Genomic DNA, 19,262 nt, shown 5'->3' on the forward strand with positions numbered 1-19,262 from the left:
TACATAAGACATTCCTCATTGAAAAACTCAAGATGCACGTTGTCACAGTTTATAACAACAGAGCTTAGTGGTTGGAGCCAGAACTCAGGAGGAGGTTTGGTTTTGTACTCTTACCCACCCAGAGCTGGAGTGCCAAGATGATGAGACATACAGGGAAGGGAGGGGGATTCCTGATCTCAGTGATGATGCTAAAGAGAATAATTAAATATTCATTGAAGTGAAGACTTGACCTAACTCATCCACATTGCTGATGAATGCCCTCATTACCAGTCTACAGAGTCATATTTCCTCTTTCTGTCCAGATGCATACTCAATTTCTTAGGCAACGTGATGAGAGCTCCAAACAGGCTGACCAAAGGAAGCACACCTTTGCATACATAATGGTGGTTGGAGTGCTCCACTGGCAGGAGGAAGGCTCAGCTCCTTCTTCATCAGAAGATTGAAGGGCAGCCTCTCTGAGGAGTCAATTTTCCAAGGTGCTAAATACACACTGGAACCAGCCAGGTGGCTAAACTGGTGCTCAATTAGTTGAATGTAAATGAAGCACACACATTTCCTCTTTTCTGTCTCGCAAATACAGCACAGTCCAGGAAATGGGCTGGATCAGGGTGTCCAGGAGAGAGAGGATGGATGGGAGAACTGCTTTGAGATGTTTGAAGGGCTTTGGCTCCAAGCTGCTCAGGGGCATTAAACCTGAGGTACCTGCTTGGTGTGCAGAAACCTGACTGCCAAAGAGGCTCTTACCAGTACAGTTTTGGATATGTTTAAAGGTTGGCAGAGGTTATCCAGAACACTTAAGGTTCTCTTTTGTAAATCTATATAAAAATGTTAGCTGTTTATGTGGACCCAATGCTCGGTGCTTCTTAAAAGCTTGCTATTTCAAAATCTCAAATGAAATATGGGATTCCTGGTGCTTTGCTGAGCTCAGTCCAAGACTGACATGCTGTTTTCTCTTTGTTCTTATATGGATCACTCAGTGATTCTCAGGGCAATTCCAGGTGTGAATGGATAGCTGTAGAGTGTGCTATGCAGTTCCTGATGGGTATGACAATCTTGGTCAATAAAAACATAGTTTATCATTTCAGATTGACTTACTAGTGAGCTGTTCCATATCCTTTTGTCTTGGTAAAGCCTATTGATATTGCAACCACTAATGCTGGCAGTCCTGAAAAAAAACCAAAACAATAATAATCAGCAGATGCTGAGTAAAATATTGCTGTTCTGCCTGGACAAAAAATGACAGGGCAAGCTAATGCGAAATGGGCCATTTTACAGGGAATGAATTATTTAATGAAGCACATTGCAGTTGTAGGGTTTGTTTTTCTAAAGCACTGGCAGGGAGGAGGACACTGTTTTCTGCCCACGGTGTACTGCTTTGATGTAGCTAAATTACTGATACATTTGACAGGTCTTAGCTTGAAAGGGGTTTCATGAATATTCAGAGAATGTTTCTTTCTTGTTTTATTTGGATTTCTTGATATTACACTACCTTGCTGAAAATCTTCTAAAATTTTGTTAAAACATATTTAGAAAAGAATGCTACATTATACACCAGCATACCTTGAGCTTGACATAGAGTGGAAAAGCTTCTAAGCTAGTTTTCCTTTTAGAAACATGCTGTCTACTATTTTTCAGTTTTACTGAAGAAAATGATTATATTATTAACATTGCCACTGCATTAAATGTTTCATTCCAATGATTCTTAGGAAATTAATTTTACTGACTTACCCCATCCAAGGCACAGGAAACGCTTCCTTATGAGTCGCGTCCTAATTTTTCCAGTAACAGCCATATATGACTGCCACGCTTCTGTCAAAACCCAACAGAATGAAGCTAAGAAGAAGAAGTGTAAAAATGCGGTGGTTGTGGTGCAGATGCCCTGCAGGGAGCAAAGAGAAGCTCATGCTGAATACTTAGGGACAGTCATTTCTGTTTTCAATTCAAAGAGTTGTCATATTCTATCATCTTGACCTTTATCCTTAGCATCAACTCTCCCTTTTCTCCCTTTATGATGTGGTGGCCACAAAGAGCAAGAGAAAGAGAGAGAAATGTTGATGGGGATTAGGCAGAGGAGGTTTTGACTTGTTTTCTTAAACACTGAGTGTTCTGAGCAGGGACAAAAACACAAAATAAGTCATGCCAGCAGATTTTTCTCTACACAGTTACTTTGACCAGGGACCATCAAAAAGCCATTCTGGTAAGCCAGTTACAAAATTACTGATTATAAAATCACATAGAGCTGAACAGAGAAAATGTGGGGATATAAATGCTCCTAATTACCAGTTACATTTTATTTACCTCTATGAAGAAACACCCTAATTATAAAATTTAAAGTTGATTTTTTTATTTTTCAAATTTAAATTTTATAGAACATTAACTTTAGATATTTTTAGGCAAGTTTAAGTATCATAACCCTAACAATTGCCCTGGATATTGTTTTTACGGGTATCAGTCATTTGTCATCTGAAAAGTATTTTGAGCACATGCAATTGGCTTTCTTTTGTCACTGTAGCCCTTAATTAAACTTGACATTGTAGCTTGCGTAAATGAGCTTCTTGGCATAAATGATGTGTGCTCCAATGTGCTGCTTAAAATGCCAGCAGCAGGCTATAAAATGCAGTCTGCACAGTACCCCAGAACCAAGACCACACCAGTAATGTTGGGAATATCACCAGCACAATTTATCCTTAGCACAAATTAAAGTGTCAACATTATGTTAAGATTAAAAGGAAGAACAGTTCACACCCCCAACATCAATGAGGTAAATTCATGGAAAAAATGAAAGATATTACTTTATGGTTATTTCTTTATGCACCATACACATCTAATAGCTACCTTATGCTTAGCCTTGTATTAAGGCTAGTCAAGAGCTTTTACTAAAATCCCAGTTGAGCAAATTATTTAGGGAGAGAATATGCACATTCCTACTTATATATAGGTGCTTGCACATATTGCTGATTCAAGGCTGATAGGAAGGATATGACATTTATGACACCCATGTATTACACCATCCATGCTTTTCAGTTCTTTTTTATGTTCTCAATTACTTCCCAATATGTTTTGAGTTGAATTTTCTGTGGTGTTAATTTTCCCAGATTCTTATTTGAAATCAGTTGTGCTGGGTAATTCCAGCAGTTATCTTAAACAAATAGCTGATATCAGCTGACATCTGAACTTTCAAAAATTTATGCACTTGAGGAGTCAAAATGTAATGCTCTTCTTGCTTTGAATTTACAGATGTGACAAACACCTTGTCTCCAATCAAATTATCTATTTAAATCTAGAGGAAAGGGATTCTGTACAATGATATGCAAGAGAACTGTTGTCAATAACAAAAACCAAAAACAAACCAAGTAATGTCAACTGAAAAAAACAACAGATCCTGAAAAGGCAGTACGTATTCCATCCTAGGCTTTGCCATTAATTCTTATGTTTAGAAGTCCCTAAGGTATATGGATTCATAAAATCTATCCAGTTGAAGTCTGACTAATAGCAGTGTTTCCTGTGTATGAAAAAAATACCCCAAACCCCACTTATTTAAAATGAAAGTTCTGCATTGAAACACACAATAAATACAATAGAAAATTCATAAACGTCCTCTCTTTAACTAGCTCGTTCATATGTTATTAATTCCTATTATGCAATTTTAATTTGCTTTCCTCTCCATGCTCTTGCAAAAGCTAGAGTTCTGTCAGAGCAAGAATTTGACAACAAAATTACTTTTGAGGAACAGTACAGAATCTTTTATGGAGGAACTGCATAGGTAAAAACACATCCTGAAAAAAGAAAAGGTGAATATACTATTTCCCTTATAAATAATGTATGTACAAATAATCCTGATTTTTTTGGTGAAAACACCGCTAGCTCTTATGGTTGACTTGAGTGCCCACTGTAGGATTTAATTATTAATTTATCCTCTATTTTGAACAAAAGAGAAGATGACAATAATCTGAGACAAATGTGGACATGGCTGCTGTGGAAGAAAGAGCTGTGATGAAAATGTTAATGATAATGTTGAGCAGAAAATGAGAAGACAGAAGTAAGTTTTATGAGAAGTGATCTGTGCTCTAGCTGCAATATATGACTGCTGATTATATCTAATTCTTGTGAGCAGCAGACAGGTCTTTAATGAACAACAATGGTAAGTCTGTACCACTGATACAACAGTGTATTTGCATCACATGCCATCAGAAATATGCAAATCAGCCTGCAAACATCCCCAAACAAGCGCTGTGGGGTTGTGATGGCAGGTTCATGTGCAGGCAGAGCTTGCAGAGAACTCAGCAGTCCTGGCACACCAAACTGCCCCCTCCCAGGCACGGCCATGGGCTCAGCCCAGCCACCCAACACCCCACTGGAAACCTGGCTTTTATGTACTCCCTTATCCTTCCCCTTTGATAAATAAAAAAGGAAACAATGCTGTTCTGTCTGCAAAAGCAATGCATCTGGGAAGTCAATTTCCAAATAGAAACAAAAATCCGTTTTAACTGAAGGTTGTTATTAAATGAGCCATTGAATATGTCTGATTTTAGAAATGTACATTAGCATTTTTCTTTCTCACCAAGTTATGAACTACTGCCAATTGCTCCTGTCTCTCCTCTTCTCCCTTGGCCAGGGACCACCACCTCCCCTCACCTTCCTGCACATGCAGCAGCATCACTCAAACCTGGTGGCTCAGCACCACAGAAAGCTGCAGTGTGTCAGCCTGCCTGCACCAAGGGATAATGGTACACATCTTCCCCATCACTTTAGGAGGAGATGTTTCTCATTTGCTTCTAATTCTAGTTTATTGAAACTCACTGAATTAATTACCTGTGCTGAGGACCTGTCAACCTGCAACAAAATTAATTTAAATTTAATTTATTCACTATTTCTTCACGCTTCTGAAATTAAGTAAACTTTTACTCTAACCTCCCCTCCCTCCCATAGCTTTTGTTCTTGGCTCCCCATATTTACTTATAAGGGAGGGGAAGGAGCTTTTCTGTCCTCAGAATGCATGGTTTCATGGACTTCAATTGAATCTCAGGTGTTAAGCTACCTGGAATACCTAAGTAAGAGCATTCATCCCTTTTTAATAAACAACATACTAATGAAGCAAGAACACACATCAGGTATCAAATTATTTCCTTCTCTTGTACTTGTAAGACACCTACTTCAAATGTGTGTACTGAAGCACAGCTGAGAAATCTAAAAAACAAGGAAATTCAAAGCTACATTTTCTAATCATTAATATTTTTATATAATAATTACAAGTGAAGTTGAGAATACATCAATTTTTATGACCTGCAAAGTAGGTCACAAATGTAACCTCAAAATAAGAATTTCTCAACATTCTTTGAGCATTTGGCTGCTGTCTCTTGGATTTTTTTAAAAGAACAATGGTATTTTTTTAATAGAAAAATATGTGTTTGTTTGGTTTTTTTTTAATAGCAGTGTCTTCTGCTAGATTTTTCACACAAAGGCAAAGAGGGTTAAGTAAGAGCACCTGATTTGTTTTCTGGCCCTGAAACCAGTTGTTTTCCCTTCAACAAACTTGTTGACTCTCTCTGGATTTTGATAAACAGTATAAAAATCAAAGCTATTTGAAGATGAAAATGAAAAATGAAATCTGTATTGGTGGCAGCAAAATGAACAGGGCTAAAATTCACTCAGATTATTTAATGAAGCAGAAATAAGAGGTAGTAGAAAAGCATTTAAAAAATAAAATTTCTTAGAGATTGGAATCTTGCCTTTGACTTCTCTCTGCGGAGATAAGCCTAAGGAGATAAATTAAAGGGGTGCTATTCTTATGATGTTCTGATCATGCACTGAGTTCACAAAGAGCACCTAAAGACCAGAATAATGAGTAAATGAAACAAAGAACAAAAATCCCAAAGATAATGCAAAAGACACAGTAAAAAGCTGAAAAGTAATTCTATAACAAAATTTGTAAGTTTTATTTTCTTTTAGTCACTCTTAAGCCATCTACTCTCAAACAGTGCATCTTTCCCCTTTTTAAATCAAAAATGTAAATTCATAAAATAAGATACTGCTTAATATTCTGAATTTTATTTTTTTATTATCACCTATTTTTAAACTGACTTGGGCAATGCAGTGTCTTTGTCTCAGGAGTAGCAGACTTCCAGACAGGGATACAGTATATTGGTCAGATAATATTGAATGATAGAATAAATACTGATTTATAGAGTAAAGTGATGTGTTAAAATAGACTTTCAGAGACTGTCGGACAAAGAAGTAAGAACTTTCTTTTCAGGAGTGGTTTTCTGGAAGAGAGACATGTTTGCAATGAGAAAAAATATGGCTAAAGAGGCTGTTTCTTCAGTTGCAAACATATTTGAAACTCTTAGGACCTTAAATGTCTGAGAAAACATAGCTGAAGTCTTTACAGTTTCTCTTCCAGGATCATTAATGTTGTTGACATCACAAAGCTTTGAAGATACCCTTTAAAAAATCCCATGTTCCTTTCTTTTGACAGACTGTGCTGCTAACACCGCTTGTTCTAGCAAAGAACTCAGGAAATCAGATATACTGATATTGTAAACAGCAATATAATAGAAATAATTGTTCTGAAATAATGTCATTTGTGTTTTCAACAACATCTATGAAAGTGTTTATTTTAATTAACACAAAGGAAAACTTAGGGATCTTCTAAAATCATTTCTGGTAACCTTAGCAGTTGAAGACTCAAGTGGTTTAACTTCACTGCATTTTGTTCTGATATCTGACATGATAGCCCAGAATAATTATTAATTGACTTGAATTTGTGTGATGAGATATACAGTTAATTATTATACAGAAGGATTCTATATGCAGTACAAGACAACACGAATGGGAGCCTTTACTTGGATTTTTAAAGCAAGCTGTTTTTGCTATGCAGCAGCAGTAATCTTTGAGCAATTAGGTGATCTGCCTTACAAAGATAATGAGTGATAACTAAGGACACTCAATTTTTTGTCCTTCTACTCAATCATTTTGTTTACCCACAACAAGCAAGATGCCTTTCTAGGTTCTGATAAATAGCATACAAGATGGCTGTAAATGACCCAGCTCTTTCTGCAGTTCCTTTAATTTTGTTTACAATTATGCTCCCATCTTTATCAACAGCATGGCAATCTCACAGCAAATTTTTTCAAGATGAAATTTTATTTTTCTTTTCTTTTTGTTATCACATGCAAATTATCACAACAGTTGCTAAACTTTGGGACCATTTCATGTGCCCGGTCTTAGGGTGCAATATAGTTTGTTCAGCTACTTCAATTTAAGGTTTTTCTTCTCTTCTGTAATCTGTCCTTTTATCTGACAGTATAACCACAGTGATCCTACTGCAACAGGATAAGTGTATCTGGAAGTAAACTTACATGTCAAATTGTAATTTTTCTCTGCATTTGTGCTTTGCACATGCACTTTTGATATTCTTCTTACTGTTTTCTCCTAAAGTTTCTTCAGATTTTACTAACAAATTCAGTTCCTGTTCCTCTTTTATCAAGATTTACCTTGAACATATTTCTAAAAAATCACCCCTCTATGAGTAAAGCATTTACAATCTCTTTTCTCACTTACTAGTCAGAATGTTTCCTATTTTTCCCTGGTGCAGAGTTCAATAGAAATGCTGTTTATATGTGATCCACTAAGTCTATGGAGCCTTCTTTTTAACTTCTGCCCTTTGGAGTTACTTTTCTTCAAAGTTCTCCCTTGATAGCTGTCACCTCTACTACTCGTATCAACAACCTCTGCATTTAAATTTTTTACAGCATAGTTGTACTGCAGTATCAGTTATGCCTATGGAGAACTGCTGGGTTTTATTCAAAATAATTCCTCTGCTAGCCACTATTCTCCAGATCTTATAATACATATAGTACAAAATAATTCTATCAACTGGATATGAAGAGACAGTCTCCTGGCTTTTGGGGTGAAAAAGAATTCAATAAAGTTTCTAGCTGCATGTGCAAACCTTTCTCAGTCTGTCATGTGGCAGAGTGTCTACACTAGTGACTGCAAAGGTATCCTTTATGCACTGGCATGTGCATAAATTGTTAGTAAATTCCTTGGCATAGTTTTGACCTGGGCCAAAAATTGTTCTCCCAGCCCAGGCCCACACAGAGGCAGAAAGAGAGCCTGGGCCAGGAACCCTTCCTGATGGTCAGCTTGCACTCAGTGTCCTCCTGCCCTGGGGGGCTCGGGTCTGAGGGAGGGAGGCTCTCTTGTGCTAATTTGCCTTGGGGCTATAGAAATATTTGTGTCACATTTTGGTGACTAGGAGGGACAGAGACAAGATGTCCAGCTGGATAATTCATATTATGCTGAGCTATGACTAATATACAAGACAGTAAAATTCATTCCATGTTGTTTGCAGCATTCTCTGGAGATTGTCAGTACAAAGCTCAGGCTTGTATTGTTTAACTTAGAATTGCTTTCTTGGTGACATGCCTACAGTAAATTGAAAGCCAGGTGGAAGACAATTCTCACACAATTTCCTGACACTCGTACTCATTTTAGTCCTCTGCCTGGTTTGGATTGTTATTGCCAGGTTACATTTAAGCAAATGAGTTCTGCACAAGCAGTATCACAGAACAGGTTACTCAGAGGCAATTTAATTTCTTCGATTACAAAACCTGGCAACAGAATCTCCTCTCCTTCTGCCTTTGTGCTGTGAAGATGTGTATTTTCCTGGGCAGGCAGGGAGTGAAGGAATAGGATCCTCTACTTGTTCGCAGTCAGTGGAAAGACTCCCATCAATTTAACTGGGTTTTATAATGGGTGTTACACCTATAGAATAAGGGATGAAATGTGCACGAGCAGAAGCTTGTGATCTCACTTCTTATCTTAAGTGCTTTAAATGTTTACAAAGTATTGGATGAGCATTTTTTCTGGTAAGTGAATATGGCCTACTTCACATCATGATTGTATTGTGTTGACTTTTATGTTAAACACTTTAAACAAGGTAAACGTCAGCTCTGTCAGGACAAAAAAACTTAGTATTTTAACTGTGACCTCAAATAAGTGTGTTTAGAAGTTTGTAAAGCTCAGAACAAGAGGTTTACAGGCAGAATAAAAGAAAATAAGAAGCCCTTTAAAACTCCAAAGCATAAAATAAATTTATACAATTTTTTCCCAATTCCTTCCTGTCTAATTAGTCTCAAATTGCTATCACAGTGCTGTAATAATGATGCTTCCCTGTACCAGAGAAGACCCTTTCCAGTGATAATGCTCAGTTTAGGTAAAAAAGTGGAAGTCACTGGTATGCTTTCTTGAAACAACTTCTTCATTACTGATCTATTGAGGAATTAGAATTAAAAAATTGAATTGATATTGATGCCATCTTGAAGAATTGCTCTATAAAAATAGCTTTGTGAGGTTTTGCATTAGAAAGTCTGAAAGAATTATTATTTAAAGAAGGATATAATGTAGATTTGTGGATAAAATATAGATTTGTTTTTTGAATTGATGGGCAAGAAAAAGCAACCTGGTCTCTGAAAATGATTGAAAAATTAAGTTCTCGTATATCATTGTGGGTAACAGCAATAGAGAAGCAGAACTGGAGGTGAAGTGTGAACAGAAGGGACTGGATTCATATGGATGCATGCACAGTTTGGCCTGAAAAGTCTCTGCAACCAGGGAACTAGTGACTCAGAGGAGAAAAGAGAATGCATGCTGGCTGTCAGAATGCTTCTACTGGGCTGTCAGAAAGACTTCTACTTACTTGGGATCTATGCAAATTAATGTATAGATTATGGATCAGCAATAAAAATGCTTCACTGATGGTATTACACTTTGGTTTTCAGGACAGTTCTTTCTCAGGAACTGTTTTTAGGCTCTGAAAATTCCTTATTGCTTTAATTTTAAAATATGGAATGTGTAGTGTGCTCTCTTAAATGAAGAGAAATGCTCTTGGCAGATTTGAAGAGATAATAATGAGACAACTATGTTAACAGTGAAGAAAAAGCTGTTTCTCTGTAACATATGATGTGCTGTATAATCATTTCAGCTTACTAGGTAAAGATATTCAGCTTTTCAAATCTCTCTTTGGGTTGCTTTGGGTTGAGTTATAAGAAATATTTGTTTGTTTTAGCTATATGGCTATATCTGTTTGGAGAATGGAGAATACAAGAGCCATTAGTCAATTAGTGTGATGAGCAACCCATGTTCCAAAGGTCCTGAGTCTTCCCAACTTTAATTTATTTAAAAGTTCATGACGGGGGCTGTGTGAGTAGCTAGGAGCAATGAGCCAGGATTGGAAATGAAGAGGTGGCTGAGCTAAGCACAAGGGTTACACCTGAGTCAGCAATGTCAGCAAAGAAGAGAGTGGTTCAGGGCACAGTGAGAGGGATCTCCCTACGGAGCTCTGAGAAAAAGAGGAGGAGGTGTCCAGGCACAGACAAAGGCAAGGAATTGAAGGAGCTTCCTCGAAAAGATGGTGTAACATAAGGTAGTGGAATGGATATTGATATGTGGGACTTCCGATTCTTACATGAGGATCCAAATGCAGCCAGTGCAAACTGATGTCCTGGTGAAACAAATTACCAGAAAAAGCTTCCATTAGGTAGGCAGAAAATACTGCCTTGTGTTGCCCCCCAGTGCAACACATTCTTGTAAAAGAATTTTTTCCTCTAAGAAAATGTTGTTATCACTTGAGTATCTCTACTCTTAAATCAGATCATCTGTTCGCTCTATTTCAGATTTTGATGGTATTTGCTAACAATAAAATTGCTGTAATTTTAGGGAGTTTCCTTAGCAATCAAAATGATGCCTTGAATGAGAAGTTCAACAACAAAGCCTGCAGTTGTCTTTCAGTTAGTCTGACTGTGATGATTATAATCCCGCCACATGAAAACAGTCCATCTTCCTGTCTGGGATACTGGTGTCAGCAAAGATCCCTTCTCTGCATATCTGTAAGAGTTTCAGCCCTTTACATGATTGACTGAAACCATTGAAGTGATAGCTTTGCAATGCTATTACAACAGTGCCATATGTCACCTATGTCACCTACCTTCATTCTGTTTGGCTTGCTTTGTTTTTTTTTTGTTTGGTTTTTTTTTTTTTTTTTTTTTTTTTTTTAAATCATAGTGTGTACATATGTCTTAAAAGTCTTTATCTAAGAATAATAAAATGAAAAGGATGATTTTGCCCCTAAGAGCATCCTCAATTTCAAGCATGCTCAGTTTTCCTCCAAGGACAATGTCTTTTGGGATTAGCAGTTTGGACACAGTAAGAAATGGTCATTTTGAAAGAAGTAGTATAAGTCCAAAATTGAAAGAATCCAGGAAAGGGAGATAGTATCTACATTATTTTGGCAATCCAAAGTCTTCTCATACCACAAAACTTCTGTTTATTTTTCAAAAATAACAGATAAGGCAATTTTTAAAAAGATATGCTATGGTTACATCTATTTGTACTTGCTAACAAAATGGATAAGAAAGCATTCACTCATCCTGCAGACAGCTGGAATGGTACAGAAAATGTCTATGTAAGTAAATTTCTTTCTACTCCAAAATAAGGTGGCCACATCCAAACTGGTCTCTTGCCAGTTCCAGCTATCCCGAGCTTGGGGATAATGTGAGCTAGTGTGGGACAAAATCATGCCAGGAGGCATGCTAATTATTCCAGAGTATGGATGACTTCATGCCAATGCTTGGGGTCATGCCCACCTACAGAGGCATGTAGAACATTTTGACTTTGTTCTCTTACCCAGCAAAACATGAAGTGGGCTGGAGCAAATGTGGTGGGCTGACCTGGGCCAGCACCTAGCCAGTCACTTGATCACTCCCCCAGCAACATGGGGAAGAGAATCAGAACAGCAAAAGTGAGAAAAACCTGTGGGTCGAGATAAAGATGGTTTAATAAGAGAAGGGGAAAAAAGCCTGCACCAAGTGATGCGAAAGCAGTCACTCACCACCTCCCACCAGCAGACTGTTGCCCAGCCAGTCTCCAAGCAACAGGCACCTTTAAAAGACCAGTGCTGGTTGTATTGCTGAGCTGAGTGTTGTCTTACAGTATGGGATAACCCTTGGTCATTTGGGGTCAGATGTCCTGCCTCTGTTCCCTCCCTTCAAATTCTTGTCCAGCCAACTCACTGCCAGGGCAGCTGAGAAACAGTGAAGGTCTTGATGCTGTGTAATCACTGCTCAGCAACAGCTAAAACATCAGTGTGTTAGCAACACTCTTCTTATTCAAAAATCCAAACCACAATACCCTACAGGATTCTGTGAGGAAAATTAGCTCCATCTCAGCCAAACCAACTACAGAAACCTAAAAAAGAGCCCAAATGCAGTGTGTGTGCACGTGTCCCCACACATGCTTATCAACAAAGGGCAACAGATGCTTTTGGATCTGTTCATAGGATGTGTAGACATACACATATAAACAGGCACTTAAAAATAATGTAAATGTTTCTGAAAGTTGTTTATGGGATACATATATGTATCCCATATATCCCCATATCCCAGTTCAACAATTTCTATTGTTTCTTTTAATTGAAACCCCAAATTTAATTTTTTTTTCAGAAATATATATTCTTTCTCTGTAGATTTAAAATCACAGCACATTATCACCCTAGAAAAGCAAGTGGAAGTAGAGTGACCTTTGGATGGATAATGCATTGCAAAACAATATTTTCAGCAGACAGAAGAGAGAGGAGGCTGCTTTGCAGCTCTGTATCAGATCTTGTCAACCTGTGTATGTGAGAGTGAAAGCAGAGTGAGGGGAAAGAACAGAATCTCCACTTTGGGGAACTGACAGTGTCAATACAATCTTATTATACAATAGCATCATGAATCACATTAATTCCTCTTATAGTAATTATATTAATTTCTAATGCCTTTAATGCATTAGCCATGGGTTGTTTCAGAGCCCATCCATTTTTTGTTTATGCAGAGATACACATAATGGCAATGAAGCTGCCTCATCCTCACGATTAAATTGCATCTGGATTTCTAATTTCTAATCGAGGGCTTTATTAAATACAAAACATAGCTACAAATAGGTTATAAATTTAGAGTCCCTCTAAATACAGAAGAGGGAAAACATTGAGTAATTATGTGTTTCTAATGATATTAATGAAATCAGCGATTTCACATCGATGGAAGATTGTAGAGCTATGGATGCCTATGCACACTGAGATAATCAAAGGAGGCAGTTTCTTGTCATTTTTTACCATGGCTACTGGAATCAAATTAGATAATTCATGGAAGTTGAAAGATAAAAGCAACAGTATCCACAACCAGAGAGAAGAGACTGTGACCACACACGTATATGGAAGTTTGATTGAGAATGGGAAGGACAATAGGTCAAAAAGTCAGCTAATATTTTGACATTAGCTTCTATTCATTGCTTGCACAAGAAAGAAAAATGTCAAGAATTTTTTTTCTTATAAAAGGTGAAACCATTTATGCTGTTAATACCTTAGCATTGTCTTCCAGAAAAGAGGAAATTGTGTGGTATCACATTCATTCAATTCTCTTTATCTGCTATGTTAAACCAGTAGGATAAAAAGGTTTAATATTTATGAAAAAGCAATGAGGAAACTTTCACTGATTCCTTTAGCATGATTTAAAAAATTTGTAATGTTGTGATTATTAAAGAAGATCACTATGACAACCTGGTTGTTTTAAAGGAACAAAGGATGAAATGGTTTTGTAGAACACTCATATGCAGCAGAAGTTGCAACTAATAAAAGCTCCTCTATCATATTACTTCAAGCCAGGTTTCTTGAAAAAGGGAAATAGCAGTCTTTTTATTGGCTCTGGCTCTCATGCCTGTGTTCCACTTCCCTCTGCTTCTTCTCACAGAGCCACAGAAAAGGTTCAGCTGAGTTAGTCCATACTTATGATGTAAGGTAATATGTCAGCACAATCTGGAGGAGGAATCTGGGACATCATTACTTTTAGGATAGCACTAGGAAGATACCAGTAGGAAGAAGGCTCTTCCTCCTATATGTTCTAAATACATTCTCCCCATGGAAGTCACTGTAAGGAGCCTTGTGAGGACCCAAAGCTCTCTGCAAGGCCTCGTATCTACTGGTTCACTTTTGTTTAACCCCAGGGAGTCTAAGAACATGAGCTTCCTGCTGGGAACAAAAGAGGTTTCCAAATGAGGAAGGAAAAATTTTGTGGAGAGAGTGGATAGAGATTTCAGCAAGATGATCTACAGAGAACTAGTGCCTAGCAACATGATAGCTTTCTTCAGGAGGGCATGATCTGTGCTCTTAGATAATGCTTTCCAAGGAATTTGAAGAGCTTGCCATTAAAGATGCCTACAGCAATAAAAGACTTACAGTGTCTCCATATTTCAGGAAGCAGGAAGAAACCAGAAAGTCTACAGGATCAATTTAATATAAATTAAATCCAATATAAATTTCTGAGCAGTGGACATCTAAGCAGTGACAAGAGGAAGCAGGCAGTATACAAATTCCCCATTAAGAACATTTATTTAAAAGGTATTTTATTCTTGTATCACATGAAAGAAGCTGGCCTGAGATTCCCATAGTTATTCGAGCTATTTAATGGCTAGATGCTGCTCCATTCAGCAGAACAGTGGCCACTTAAACACATACACACAGAAGATATTAATATTTTATAAGAAGGTGATTTGTGGTCTCTAACAGTATATGAGATCTGTGTGAATGAACATATATTTTACCAGAGAGGATGGACTTGCACAAGCCTACACCTTTATTTCTTTCACCTCAGTGTTGTGAACTGTGTGTGCTCTGTGCCCAAGTCAGGCTGCAGTCTCCCAGAGAGGAGGCCCTGTGAGAGAGGTGCTCTCCCTGTGCTGGTGCAGGACCCAGCACTCCAGGACACCTGATAAACATGATTGCCAATAACATCATCACCCAGGGCAATGCCTGGACAGAAGTTTAATTCCAGCACTGTCATCATCCCAGGGTATATAATTTTGTTTTTGACACAAATACATTAGCGAAAGTCAGGTAGGAAAAGGGCAAGGGCAAGTTCATTTCTTGAAGTCCAGTTTCACATATTCGTCAAAGGGCAAACACAATTTCTCAGTTCACAAAACTGCCAATTTGTCTTCGGCCCACATATCTGAAGAAGGACTGATTTTGCAGTGTTACTTACCCAAATCTATCACTGCTTAATAAATTACTCATGTGTGTCTGGCTGCCTCTTGTCATTGATTTTAGTTCTAGTCAGCTTTAATTGTGCTGCTATTTCCTCACTCTTTCCTTCATTAATATTACCTTCTCAATTCATGATAGCAATATAGTTTCTAAAGAGAAATTGTTTTCAGCCCTTGAAGGTGGCAATGCTGTGATGGCTTTATGGTAAGTGCTTGCTACTAATTAGCGTAGAACTACTGTTGAATAAACTTCATCCAGATGAAGTGGCTATTTAGTGGCTTTCTTTTCCCCCTCTCCTGTAAATAACTTTGCTAATTTTAGCAATTAAAATATTTTTTAAACTATTTTTTTACTCTTTTATTCTACATTTAGTTGGCCAGTTCTAAGACAGCTTGCTGTCTATATGTGGTACGAAAATACTGGTTGATATATTGACACTCTCTTTAAAAAAAAACCAAAACTTTTCTGGTGAGAACACCCATTTTAATTACTCATTTGATCTCAGTAAACTACCCCAATACATTCCAAAACTTCCTCTTCGAGTTTCTTATTCTAAATCAAACACTATCTAATATTAAATTTTCAATTAAATAAATTGCAGAGTTTATAGTATTTGTGAGAAAATTGCTGGTGCTCAAAAATATAAGCACATTCTGATGAAGCTGAAATGATGACACTTTGGCTTGTATCACAGCACTCTGGGTTTTGCATGAAACATAACAGCCAACAGGATGCAGCCGATCATCTGCAATTTTGTCTGAGTGTTGGATACACATGAATCAGTCTCATCTGTGGTGCTTTTTAAAATTTACTTCCAGTTATTGTGAGTGACTGTAAAGACAAACAACTCTGCTCAGGATACAAATGATGTAATTTGCATTCAAATAAAATTTTAAGTGTTAGAACTAGGATGCTCAACTTATTATTTGATTTTTAAGTCATTGATACACAACAAAAATTGAAATGTGGAATCGCTGCTTCAGGATTTGAAGGTAGCCAAAGCGATAAATGAGTTTGAAGTGGATTAGAGAATAGCCTGACTGATGGATGCTTTGGATGGAGTCCTGGCTCAGAAAATCTTTAAATTGCTGAATGCAAAAAGTCATGAAGTGATATCAGAGAGAGGATCATTCATGCTCTGTTTCTGTAGTCTTTCCTGCATGTAAGGTTAATGTAGACAGCACAGTGCAGAAGGCAGATCACCAAGCTGAGCTGGTACTGCTGTTCTTATGTTCTAAAGCTGGCAAGTAGCAAAATTATACCAGACAATTTTAAAAATCAGGTCACATCATGAGGGATAAGAATTCTTCAAGTGTGAAGAGAATTCCTTTCATCTACACAGTGAAAAGAAGCACTCCTCTGCTGTCTGCTTCACCAAGGTCCAGATCCTCAGTAAAACTCTTGTGCAGGTAGCCCAGACCAGCACCAGCCACTCTCACTCCAGTGCTGCACAGGACTATCATCCTCACATTATTACAGACAGCACTGGGTTTCTTCCCCCAATAAAAACCATACATTTCAGACCTACTATTCTTACATGAAACTTTGGTTTATTACAGCTAAATAGGATTTTTTCAAAAACAAATTTCCTCCGCTTTCATAAAGATATCTTTTTCTCTGTGAATTTACCAGCTGTTTGAGGCAGTAATTTTGGCAGTTCTTGGGGTATAGTCCTATTTCCTGCTTGTTTGTGGGCATTTTTCATACAACAGCAGAAAGGACAGGCAAGAATACAGTGAGCCAGATATATAAACCTGCCAAATAAGGAGAGTTTAGGTACAAAGTGTAATATCAGAAACCACTTGTTAATGTACTGAGAATGTGTAAATCTGCTACTACAGTAAGTGAAACTGCTAGCTGGTTGGATGACCTGGGAAAACTATTTTATTTTCCTGCCTGTATTTGTCTGCCTCAACTAAAAAACAGTGATGATGACACACACACCACCCTCTTCAAGCACAAACTCAACAATGTTTACATCTATGCATGTTCGGAATAATTGCATTGCAAGTTGAATGCATTTTTCTTTTTTCCAAGTAATTCTTTTCTCAAAGAACAGGAAAGAACTTTAGTGAGATCTTTGAAATATCTGTTTAAGCAAAAGGTCAAATACAAAGCAAACAAGTGTCTATTCTTCCAAACTCAACAGGTGTTTGTATGTGGACATTGTGTTTATCTTTCTATCAGTATTTGTCACTCAACAGAATAATGCAAGAAGGCAAAGAGAGAAACAGAGATTAAAAAAAAATCTAAATAGGTTAAAAAATGTTGCCATAGAGACCGATTCAGACACCACAAAAATAGCTTCATGTATTGTTTATATTATCCTTTTGCCTTCTGCTATTCTATCTGACTGAAGTAGACAGTCTCAGGAAGATGCCCAGAGTCATAAAAAGACAAAGTAAGAAGTCAATGAAGGATCTACCAGGTTATTTTGAATCTGCACAGATATCTGAAATACTGGGTTTAATTACTTGATTCAAAGCCTAGTAATGGAAGACAGGCCAAGAAATTTGGCTTTTTATAGATGTTTTGTTTTATAGAAGCTTCCTGAAAATTCTATAAATTCTCTTCTTTTAAAATGAAAAACTGTATATGCTTATATTTTGGGGTTTGGTTTACTTTTGTGAGTTGAAAATATAAGTAGCATTCTTGAAATTGAGGGCTGGTGATATTTATTTCTCTCATAGTCTTATTGCATAGTTGTAGCCAGTCAAAGGTATTTGGAGGATTGAGTTTCTTTGAGTGCTTTTTTTCTCCTTTGTTTTATTTTTCCCTTGGGTTTGATTTTTTTTTTTTTTTTTGTGTTTTGGTTTTGCTTCTGTTTATTTTTAGCAAAAGAACAAAGTGATGATAAGAACATTAATTTTTCTCTTAACAGAAATATTGAGTTTCACACTCAGTTTTGATAGAAGAATCATTGCCTGGTCTTTCTTGAATGTGACAGACACACTTCTTGACACATTTTTCTACTTAAAATATATATTTCTTTGTATTTAATTTGTAAAGCAAGTTTTTAGGAAAGGAATGCTTTGGGTACTGAAACAGATATCTTCAGAAAGAAATTATTACAAAAATAAAAAATAAATGGAGTGTATATGTTTCTAATAAAAAGGCACAACTGAGAATAGTAGCTGCACTGCTTCCCACTCCTCTTGAGGCTTAAACCCATTAAACAGGACCAAGCAAGCCTTGCACTTGTTTAGTTTATCCCAGCCATTGGACTGTTTCACCTTGTTGTAACCCCATTTTCTAGTCTGTTTTGAAATTGATATGACAGGCATATTTATACATCACTTTTTCCAGAGGTGAAGGATCTGAGAAATGTGCTATGATGTGTTAACAAAGGCACTAGAATTAATGGAATTATATCTGCCAAAACACGGTCATAAATTTCAAAGAAGTAATCTTCCTAGGGCAACTGAAATTGGATGGGCCAGATCTTTGCTCTCTCTGTGCCTTTTTGTGCTGGCAAGGGGATTGTTCACCACAGGAAATTCCAAAGCCACAATACTGGCAGATGTTTCACCCCCTTTGCCTGTGGGGTTGAAGTCTGGTGAAGGGAGGTTTGCAAGGCTCACCTGACCCTCACAGCTGGGCCTGAGTTAGAGCTCCTGCCAGGTGCAGATGGGTTTGAGTGCAAAGCTCACCCTGATCCACGGCTGTTGCCCATACTGTCTGCACAAGAGATTTGTTTTGACTGTTATTTCTGGTGCTGGAAAATTTCCGTTTGACCACTAGAAAGGAGTTGTGCCTTTATATCTGCACATGAAACAAGGGGCTGGGCAGTGGTCTGTGCAATTTTTTTAGAGGAGAGGACTCCAACCTGCAGAAGGATGAAGACAGTAAGCAGAAAGAATGTCCACATTAGAGAATTTTTTCGGCTGAAGCTCAAATATTAAGGTGTCTTTGTTATATGTGGCCACCTACAGTGATGCAAGAAGTGGAGAGAAGCTTGCTGTCCAAAGGAGGAATACAGAAAAAGAAACCTTGCAATAGCAGTGCAAGTGTGAATTAAGGAAAAAGAGGAAACTTCTGAAAGAAACTGAACTCCATTTCCTTGCAGTAATGAAGCCAAGATTACAAATGTTTGAGTGAGAAAGGCTACTGCAAGGGCCTTGCTCTGTCTGGAGACATCAGCAGCATCAGGGGCTTGTAACATAATTGGCAACATCAGGCAAACATT

General features: G+C 37.5%; 1 protein-coding gene across 11 annotated transcripts in view; it reads right to left on the reverse strand.

Annotated features, from left to right (window-relative positions):
• The window catches only part of ADGRB3 (adhesion G protein-coupled receptor B3), a 447,992-nt gene that overhangs the window by 40,800 nt on the left and 387,930 nt on the right, over positions 1–19,262 (reverse strand). For all 11 annotated transcript variants that reach the window (XM_058019377.1, XM_058019384.1, XM_058019383.1 and 8 more), the window contains 2 exons: positions 1,729–1,879; positions 1,096–1,165 (listed from right to left, as the gene is read on the reverse strand). In XM_058019377.1, coding sequence (XP_057875360.1) covers positions 1,096–1,165; positions 1,729–1,879 — 221 coding nt within the window. The remainder of the gene's footprint in view (positions 1–1,095; positions 1,166–1,728; positions 1,880–19,262) is intronic.

Source organism: Melospiza georgiana, chromosome 3, assembly GCF_028018845.1.
Source record: "Melospiza georgiana isolate bMelGeo1 chromosome 3, bMelGeo1.pri, whole genome shotgun sequence".
NCBI lineage: Eukaryota > Metazoa > Chordata > Aves > Passeriformes > Passerellidae > Melospiza > Melospiza georgiana.